The following is a 10,338-nucleotide window of genomic DNA, read 5'->3' as shown; positions in this document are numbered from 1 at the left end:
GTGGAATAATCTTTAATCATAATCGCTATCTAACTTTCAACAATGGTTTTTCAGGCTAAATAACAAAATAGTATTTCTTGTAAGGTATGTATTAGTAAGCATGTATTGGAGCTTATGTTGTAAGCTCTAATACACAGTCTCATGACTGCACATTATTGTAAACTGTTACCATTACAATTTATTGATCTACGACTCAAAAGGTCACACGCCACTACTGCAAGATGCTTTTCAAGGTATGAAGTCTTTGCAGTTTTTTAAATTGGTGACTATGTTGTAATAAGCCATGCACATGTGCGATCTCAATGCAGTGTGTTTATTTTATTTAGAAATCATAATCATTGTTGGTCAAATAAATCAAATACTAAATGAGGAATGTATTGCAACAGTGAAGACATCAATTGACATGATAAAAAGTTATGCAAAAGTTATGAACCAATTGAATTATTTTTACCCATTATATGTTTTTTTGTGTTTTGATCCGGTCTGAATAAAATTATAAAGCACTTAGGAAGGAAAATACATGAAATCAATCCAAAGCTAGAGGCCAAAATAGCAAAGATCTCCACAGCTACAGTGAACTTCCCAGGGGAACTGATATAAGCTGGAATAAAAGTGATCCAAACAGCACAGAATATGAGCATACTAAATGTTATTAGCTTAGCTTCATTAAAATTGTCAGGTAGTTTTCGGGCTAAAACAGCTAAAACAAAACAAAAAACAGCAAGGAGCCCGATGTACCCAAGCACAGCCCAGAAACCTAATGCTGAGCCTAATGCACATTCTAGAATTATTTTCTCCTTGTAAGTGGTAAGGTTTCTAATAGAGAAAGGGGGATTTAAAATCAACCACAAAGTACATATCAGAACTTGAACAAATGTAAAGGTTACTACAGTCATTCTCTGCTGTACAGGCCCAAACCATTTCATAACATTATCACCTGGCAGTGTAGCTCTGAAGGCCATTAACACAACCAGAGTTTTGCCCAGAACACAAGAGATACAGAGGACAAATGTGATCCCAAAAGCTGTGTGGCGAAGCATACAGGACCAGTCTGACGGTGGACCAATGAAAGTCAGAGAACACAGGAAACATAAAGTCAAGGAGAAGAGAAGCAGGAAGCTCAGCTCAGAGTTGTTGGCCCTAACAATAGCAGATGCTCTGTGCTGGAAGAACACTATAGCTGTAAAAATGGTTAAACAGGCTCCTACAACTGAGAATGCTGCCAAAATAATTCCCAGGACCTCATGCATGGAGAGAAACTCAACAGGCTTAGGAAGACATACGTTTTTCTCTTCATTTGGCCAGGACTCATTGAGGCAAGGCAAACAGTCAGATGAATCTGGAAATAACCACAAATATTGAATCAGGAGAGGAGAAAATTGTCAACATTATCATGAATAAAATGTGCTATACCTGTAGTATTGCTTATCTCTCCTTCAGCACATGGTACACAGTCATAGCAGCAAACCGGCTTCCCCTTCTGGAGAACCTTACGCGTTCCCGTTGGACAGCTGTCACTGCATACGGACACAGGCACCTGATGTACAAATAAACATATCGTTTTGCATACAGCAAGAAGACAATAAATGTAATTAAATGAAGTATACATAGTTATTCCTGCCTGTCCACCACCATCTAACCAGCTGATGTTCTTTATCATATTGAACTTCTGTCCTAAAGGAAGCGAGTCATCATAGTGTCCCACTGTTACAAACTCCAGACCACCGTTCTCATTTGTCTTCCAGTTAATCAGCTCATAGAAGGCCACAGGGTCACCATTGGCATCAAATGATATGTGGTAACCATGACGAGTGAAATTCACCCTCTTCAACTGTTGAAAGACCTGCATATATGTGAACAGAGTAAAACAGTGGTCATGACATATATAGCACAAATAATTACATTTTCAACGTGTCACTTTCTTTTTTATTCATTACATATACCTGCTTTGGCTCTATTTTGATGAATTGGTCACATTGTATTGTTGAGTTTATTTTCTTACACACCAAATTGTGTATAGCTTGTGCTATTGCGTAAACAGCTTTGTACACCATGTTTGTGATTCTGAGCTGGGAAGTATCAGTGTACAGGCTTTGGAGCTTCTGTAGATCTTCAGTTCCATCACACACTCTTTGTGCTGAGCCAGCCTCTATAAACAGAGGCAAAGGTTATATGACAAACAGAAAGTTGCGGGTTTTATCTTTAACAGAAAATGTATGTAATGTAGTGATAATAAACATATAGTATATATTATGATTATACTATATTTATATGTATTCAAACTTTTTTGTATTATTATTTCCTAATGTAGATTTTCAATTTTTTTATGTTTCTGTTTGTTCTATATCTGTGTCAAGTCAAGTCAAACTAGTAAATCACATGCACGATGTGTTGGAAGAATTTCTATCCTCTCACTTTTTTCTAGCTGGCAGTTGAATGCACCCTCCCAGAATTCAGTAAGCAGCTGAGATGCAGCTACGTTGGTAGGGGAAATATCCAGAAGGTACTCTCTAAAGCCAGGTATAACAGATTGTGGAATACCAAATCCAATGGCCCCAGCACAAAAACCAAACCTCAGCATTTCATGATTAGTTACCCAAGATTCACTGCCTATCCATTGGCGGGAGGGAAAGGGCTTGCTGGCCAACTCCTCCAACAGAATTCTCATATCTCCTAATGCTGTGAATGCCACGATAGTCAAGGCTGTAGACCTTAGAAAATATGTCAGTATAATTACTTTAATATCATACTTAAATAGGGAACCATTTACATAATGTGCTGTTTAAATATGTGATGTTCATGGAGAAAAAAATATTTCAAGAAAATACTTCTGAATATGAATGTACTCTCTTTGCCATAATTTGATTAATTAAATTCATGAACCTGCGGATAACGTCAGCAACTTGTTGAATCTTGCTTTGTGGATCAGTGCGAAAGATGGATTCAGAGTATTCCACACATATACCCTCTTTCTGCGCTGCTCGTAAAAAGGACGCCATCCCATTGTTACCATAGTCTGATCTAGACCGGACAGCGCCGATCCAAGTCCAACCGAATTGTTTAACGAGTTTGGCAAGAGCCTCTGCCTGGAACTGGTCACTGGGGATGGTTCGAAAAAAGGTTGGGTATTGTGTCTTGTCAGACAAACACGCACATGTAGCGAAGTGGCTAACCTGAAAGAGAAAATCAAGCACAATGCATTTAAAGAAAAAAACGCCACACAAGGCACTTGGTATATTCAAATATTCTGTATTGTTAGAAACATTACTTGTGGTATATCGAAGGGCCCGAATATACGTGACATGCTGATACTTGGCGTGGATCCAGACTCACCAACTACAGCCGTTACCCTACCAGATCGTGAACACCCTTTGCTTGAGTCATACAACTGCTGCAAGCCGTTTGTGACCTGAAACGCCACCTGGACAGCTACGGGTACCGAGGCACAGGAGTCATGGATTTGGTAACCGAGTGTAATGCCCGGCAGAAGCTCAGAGCTGTTGTTAATTTCTTCAACTGCGAAGATCATAGCACTTGAAAACTGCAATTCACGCATGTTAATGCTGCAAGAGATTGGTAAATGCATTTCATCACATATTACGGACAATTTATATCAAGGTTGATGATGCTGCAGATTAGGATAACATAGATTTTTTTTTACTGTAAATCTTAATTAATTTTTACCTTTGCACACATTTTTCCCCTCTAACTCACCTCCCTGTACATTCTAGAGGCTCTGGTAGGCTGGTGTAGTTATGCATCACTGTTTTCATGGAGTAATGTATTGAAAAAACACCTCCAATAAGGAAGTCCCCTTCCAGTGTGAATGCAGTGGGCCGAGGATTGCCTCGAAGCATACATTTAACCGAATTAGTAGCATTCCCTACATCAGATAAATCCCCAATCCCAACCTTACCACCGTTCTCTGGCCCTGTAGGACCAGGTCTCTGTAGAAGGCCATCTGCAGACTCTTGCAAAGCAATAGAAAGACAGAGCACAATCAATCCCACAGAAAGGGTTTGCCCAAACATGACAATTACAGAACTCTTCGTCATTATCAACGTAGGGCTACGTGATACGGATGAGGCGGCTTCTTCATATTACAACAGTTTATATAGACTCTCCAACAGATGCTGACTCTCTTACGGTATATGTCATTTAATGCTTCAGTACATTTGATATATCTGGCCTCCAATCAACAAGCAGATGAAACAATGTAACAATAATAATAACACTGAAAATAGATTACACCATTTTAGGCTATAATCCAATTACTGAATAATCCCACTAACTAAAGTGGGAATACTTTGACTCTATAGTTCTCTATTGTGTTTCTTTGTATCCCGGTAGGCTACCTCAACACAAAACATACTCAATAAAGCTGCAGTGTGTAGGATTAAGTTTCGTAACCAGGTAAACACAAAACACTGACATAAACAGACTCTGACTCTAATTCTTTCATTTTGGGTATAAAAACGTTTAGCAAGATTTATTCAATAAATCACTAATACAACGTTTTACATGCCAATAAAGTACCAATTTTTTTTTCCTGAATAGATATATCACCAAATAAATCACCTAATCTATCAAATAGAGCCAGTGTAGGATATTACAAACATTTATATTATTGTATTATATTTTACAGAATTAAATTATTAACTCTAGTATGAGAAGCTCTCTTCATACTTCTTAAGAATATAGAGCTTATTGATCAGATGAAAAGGGTTAACTGGCAAAAATGAGATTAGTGTTTTACCATTTGCGACAGGGCCAAGGGGATAATATGTGTTTTTAATCTTTTTATTGATGATTAAAATTTGAAAACCATTTTTCATAGAACATGCACCATGTGTAACTTTAGAAACTCATCCATGAATATCAAACAACTGAATGATTAAAATGTGAATGATTTATTCTATTGGCAGCTGTTAGGATTGCTACTTTGTACAGAATCTGACGTAATGCAAAAAGAGGGCAGCATCTATCTGACCCTTTATATAGCCTAGTTGTAACACCCTGTAAACACTTACATGCTCATTTTAAGGATGGGTATCTTGATTGCAGTTTTTCTCACACCGAGGTTGACGTTGGGTTTATTTTCGTTATGTTTTGCGCTTTCTTTGTATAAATCTCTGGGTGGTCTAGTAATGACAACAGAGGCTTCATCTAATGCAGAGACTGCCACTGATTCTTTTGATTGCTTGCTCCAGGGTACCCCTCAGCTACCTGCATTTACAAAGAGAGGGGATTACATTATTGGGGGTGTATTCCCCATGCATTACTACTTGAAAACAGTGAAGAAAAACTACATCAGCCTTCCAGAGCCTCTCAAATGCACAGGAAGGTGAGTAAGTCAAAGAATAAATATAAGTGGTTGCTGTTTATTTTAATTGTATTTTATATCATTGAGAGCCTAATAAAGGTTTATTTTTGGTGAATCTTTAAACGTTATTTTTGTTCACAGCATGAACACCCGGGAACTGCGCTTCTCTCGTGCAATGGCCTTTGCCATCGACGAGATCAACAACAGCTCAGATCTTCTGCCGGGGGTCACGCTTGGTTATAAAATACATGATTCGTGCTTCTCATCACCTATGGCCGTGCAGTCGGCGTTCCAGTTTACAAATGACCCTCTGTCTATGTATAAAAACACTAAAGTGTGTTCGCAATCGGGAAGGGTGTTGGCAGTTATTGGTGATTCTGGATCAACTCAATCCATCAGCATATCACGAATCATCGGGCCCTTTGATATTCCACAAGTATTTATTTTATTATGGAGAACTTTTATCCCTCTCTTTTGTAAAGATACATTTTAATGTTTAATTCCTTCCTTAGGTTAGTCCCTTCGCTACATGCGCATGTTTGTCTGACAAAACGCAATACCCAACCTTTTTTAGAACCATCCCCAGTGACCATTTCCAGGCTCTTGCTCTTGCAAAACTCGTGAAACATTTTGGTTGGAGTTGGATTGGCACTGTTCAGTCTAACTCAGACTATGGTAACAATGGGATGGCGTCCTTTTTACGAGCAGCGCAGAAAGAGGGTATATGTGTGGAATACTCTGAATCAATCACTAGATATGATCCACAGAACAAGATTCAACAGGTGGCTGAAGTGATTCGCAGGTTCATACATTAATTATTCAAAACATGTTAATATGCAAACCAAGATAGCTTAAAGGCATATAATCATTATAAAACCTTAGTATCAACCATACTATAATAAAAATATATATATTATTTTATAAATATAAATATATTTTTATATATGCCTTATTTATGTTTGAAAATCTCTACAGGTCCACAGCCAGGGTTGTCGTGGCATTTACAGCTCCAGGAGACTTGTGGGTTCTGCTTGAGGAGCTGACTGTCCATCCCTCTCCTCCTCGCCAATGGATTGGCAGTGAGGCCTGGGTAACCCATCCGGAGGTTCTGAGATTTCGGTTGTGTGAAGGAGCCATTGGATTTGCTATTCCGCAATCTAAAATACCAGGCTTTAGAGAATACCTTCTAGATCTTTCTCCTGCTAAGGTGGCTGCTTCACACATGCTTTCTGAGTTTTGGGAGGGTGCATTCAACTGTCTGCTAGAAAAACGTAAGGAACCTTGGAAATAGTGTTGAAATACTGTATTATAGCTTAATACAACCACAAATTATTATTATCATAATTATTCATTATTATAAACTGTAATGATTCAATATTTTAATTAAAAATATAATTCTACAAAAAAGTTGATAACAAAATCATCTTTTGAGAAGAAATTACATTATTGCCTTACATGGCGATTGAACTGCTTATTTTATGTTATTATAATAATAATTATTAAGTTTTGTGTTTTTATTATCACAACATATGCTCCTGTTTCTCTTTTTCTAGGCGCTGGCTCAGCAGGCAGAGTGTGTGATGGAACTGAAGATTTACAGAAGCTCCAAAACTCATTCACTGACACCTCTCAGCTCAGAATCACAAACATGGTGTACAAAGCTGTTTACGCAATAGCACACGCTATACACTACTTGTTGTGTAAGAAGATAAACTCCAAAATACAATGTGACAAATTCTCAACAATTGAGCCAGTGCAGGTTAATAACAATTATTTGTTATATTAAGAAATCGCTTGCAGGCGGTAAAGTTCAAAATGTCTTTCTATTTACAGTCAATATCTTAACCATATAATTGTTGTTTTCACTAATTTTTTCATCTACGCAGGTCCTTGATCAGTTAAAAAGGGTGAATTTCTCTCGTAATGGTTACCACGTCTCATTTGATGCCAATGGTGACCCTGTTGCCTTCTATGAGCTGATTAACTGGAAGGGAAATGAGAACGGTGGTCTGGAGTTTGTAACCGTGGGACATTATGATGAGTCCCTTTCTCCTGGCCAGAAGTTCAATATCGAAAGGGAAATCAGTTGGGCAGATGGTGGCATACAGGCAGGGAAGAGAACATATTCTTTGATTTCTTCAATACAACTGCTTCCAAACTGTATGCAAAGTCATTGTCTACGTGTGAATCAGGTGCCTGTGTCCGTGTGCAGTGACAGCTGTCCACCGGGAACACGCAAGGTTCTCCAGAAGGGAAAGCCGGTTTGCTGCTATGACTGCGTACCATGTGCTGAAGGAAAGATAAGCAATACCACCGGTACAACCAATGTTCTTGATCCTAATTCTAAACAAAATGATGAGTTACAAAATATTATAATAATAGTGAATATATATCTTTCCCCAGATTCATCTGACTGTTCCCTTTGTCCCAGGGAGTTCTGGCCCAATGCAGAGAAGACCATCTGTATTCCCAAGCTTGTTGAGTTTCTTTCCTTTCATGAGGTATTGGGAATTATTTTGGCAGCATTCTCCATAGCAGGAGCCTGTTTGACCATCATTACAGCCATAGTGTTATTCAAGCACAGATTTACCCCTGTAGTTAAAGCTAACAACTCTGAGCTGAGCTTCCTGCTGCTCTTCTCCTTGACTCTGTGTTTCCTGTGTTCTCTGACCTTCATCGGCCGTCCCTCAGACTGGTCCTGTATGCTTCGCCACACAGCTTTTGGGATCACCTTTGTCCTCTGTATCTCTTGTGTTCTGGGGAAAACTATCGTGGTGTTGATGGCATTCAAAGCTACAATACCAGGTAGCAATGTAGTAAAATGGTTTGGCTCTAAACAACAGAGAATGACTGTAGTATCTTTTACATTTGTTCAAGTTCTGATATGCATTATTTGGTTGGTACTGAAGCCTCCTTTCTCCATTAGAAACCTGACCACCTACAATGAGAAAATCATTCTAGAATGTGCATTAGGCTCAGCATTAGGTTTCTGGGCTGTGCTTGGGTACGTCGGGCTCCTTGCTGTATTTTGTTTTGTGTTAGCTGTTTTAGCCCGAAAACTACCTGACAATTTTAATGAAGCTAAGCTTATCACATTTAGCATGCTTATATTCTGTGCTGTTTGGATCACTTTTATCCCAGCTTATACCAGTTCTCCTGGGAAGTTTACTGTGGCTGTAGAGGTTTTTGCAATATTGGCCTCTAGTTTTGGATTAATTTTCTGTATATTCTTTCCAAAGTGTTTTATTATTTTATTCAGGCCAGAGAAAAACACTAAGAAACATTTAATGGGTAAACGATAAAATGCGTTTCTAATTTTCTAAATATAAAGTAATAATTTAGAAAAGTCAGCGTAACTTTCAGAATCATACAAAGTTTTTATTAAGTGTAGGTCTTTTGGTTATTGTGATTCGAGGTCCGGTAGAAGACCCAAACTGGCTCTTGTACCAGGGTCCTCCTCTGTCATTAATTGGGTAGTGTCTAATACCCTACTCTGTGACTGCCTGCAAAAGCTATGATTTGCTATGATTAAACTTCATTACATGATTAAAAACCATTATGACCTTTACCTTATGAATGATGTGTCATGACTTTTTTTACACTATCACATACAATTGCATTTTCATTAATAAACCAAATTTAAACGTCTGATATGCAATATATCGATAACATCTATTGATTATCATGGCAATATGTTAATGAGAATTAGCTTCTTCGACAGATGAGACTTCTAATGCAAAGAAACACACAAAAGTTGTTGAAAATACCTATTTAATGGATGCATACAGCAGTTTCCTTTCTTGTTGATTGAGCCCTGCACAAAGTTTTCCATAACAGTTTCACCCCCTCTCCAGAACGAATGTCTTTCATTCAGTTCAGTCAGGTCCCTGCGTTCCCTTTAAGCTGACTTATGGAAAGGGTTCTCTGCTTCCTCTCTTGACTGGCAATTAGGGATGAGTCGGTCGCGACCGATTCGTTCACAACGAACGAATCCCGAACGTGAACAACAAGAACTGGTTCCCCAAAACAAGAAGAACTGGTTCTTTGATTCTTTTTTCTCCCCGCGACTTATATTGATTGAGTCGACAACGTTCTCAAAGATTCAGCCAATGAGAGGTAGCAATGGTGTTGCCATGGCACCTGGGTAAACCAATGACAAGGCGGTACCGTCGAATTCTGCTCATATATCCCCCTACATTTCCGAAAATAGACTTGACCTCCATCTGTTTATTGGATAAACGCATTTCCCAATCCCAGATGTCTTTGCTCCATTCTACGTCAATTCAAGAACAAACAAAGAAAGTTCGTATTTTTTATTTATGACCATGAAAGTTCTGTAATGCCTGAATAATGAAGAATTAAATGTAAAGTAAAATAAAATTATAAATATAAAACCATGAATGACATATAGAGAGTAAGCAAGTGGTATATATATTGGTGGGACGTTTGGTTGTACTATATAGTATATCTTGTCGATTTTCACGGGGGGTAGAGCCTAGAAGTCGCTGAAATTATGCTCAGGGCCGTCTTGCGGGGGGGGCAGACACCTGTGAGATTCCCTGTCAAATGACGCAATCTGACGTAACGAACGACTCAAAACGAACGAATCAAACAAACAAATCGTTATAGTGAACTGAACTGAAAGAACTAGTTCCCGGAAAAGAATCATTTTGCCCATCCCTACTGGCAATGGGGGGGCAGAAATGTAGCAAAGCTACATGTCTGTTAGCACAAGATACATACCAGGTTTATCTAATGCAGAGAGAAATTTTCGAACACAATATTTATATTTTCATCTCTTTTTGTACAGATCTGGTGGTCAAACTAAACAGCACAAATGTAAAGTAGTCAACATTCCCTGAAAAAACCTTTATTTGCGATGATTCTATTATGACTGTTTGCATACTTTTGGGGCAGAATTAGTGTTGTCTACAAAACTTTTACCGTGGTCTTGGCCGTCATGTCCTGGGTTGGTACTTCTAGGGCATAATGTGAAATCAAGTCTGATTACCAAG

The 10,338-nt window shown here is 38.5% G+C and overlaps 2 protein-coding genes across 2 annotated transcripts; one reads left to right on the top strand and one right to left on the bottom strand.

Moving 5' to 3' along the window:
- Positions 1-559: 559 nt before the first annotated feature.
- On the bottom strand, positions 560-3,788 carry LOC115561795 (extracellular calcium-sensing receptor-like). The gene is given in 9 exon segments (XM_030382029.1): positions 560-767; positions 770-1,339; positions 1,414-1,537; positions 1,622-1,843; positions 1,944-2,149; positions 2,416-2,711; positions 2,884-3,173; positions 3,269-3,563; positions 3,715-3,788. Coding segments are annotated over 9 exon segments (2,154 nt in total). The 5' UTR covers positions 3,774-3,788; the 3' UTR covers positions 560-675.
- Positions 3,789-5,258: 1,470 nt separating this feature from the next.
- On the top strand, positions 5,259-8,503 carry LOC115561152 (extracellular calcium-sensing receptor-like). The gene is given in 10 exon segments (XM_030380972.1): positions 5,259-5,344; positions 5,465-5,759; positions 5,836-6,125; positions 6,299-6,594; positions 6,877-7,082; positions 7,210-7,431; positions 7,516-7,639; positions 7,727-8,296; positions 8,299-8,327; positions 8,465-8,503. Coding segments are annotated over 10 exon segments (2,142 nt in total). The 5' UTR covers positions 5,259-5,273.
- The last annotated feature ends 1,835 nt before the right edge of the window (positions 8,504-10,338 follow it).

Source organism: Gadus morhua, chromosome 16 (assembly GCF_902167405.1).
Source record: "Gadus morhua chromosome 16, gadMor3.0, whole genome shotgun sequence".
Classification (NCBI taxonomy): Eukaryota; Metazoa; Chordata; class Actinopteri; order Gadiformes; family Gadidae; genus Gadus; species Gadus morhua.
This window is presented reverse-complemented; position numbering and strand designations above follow the sequence as displayed.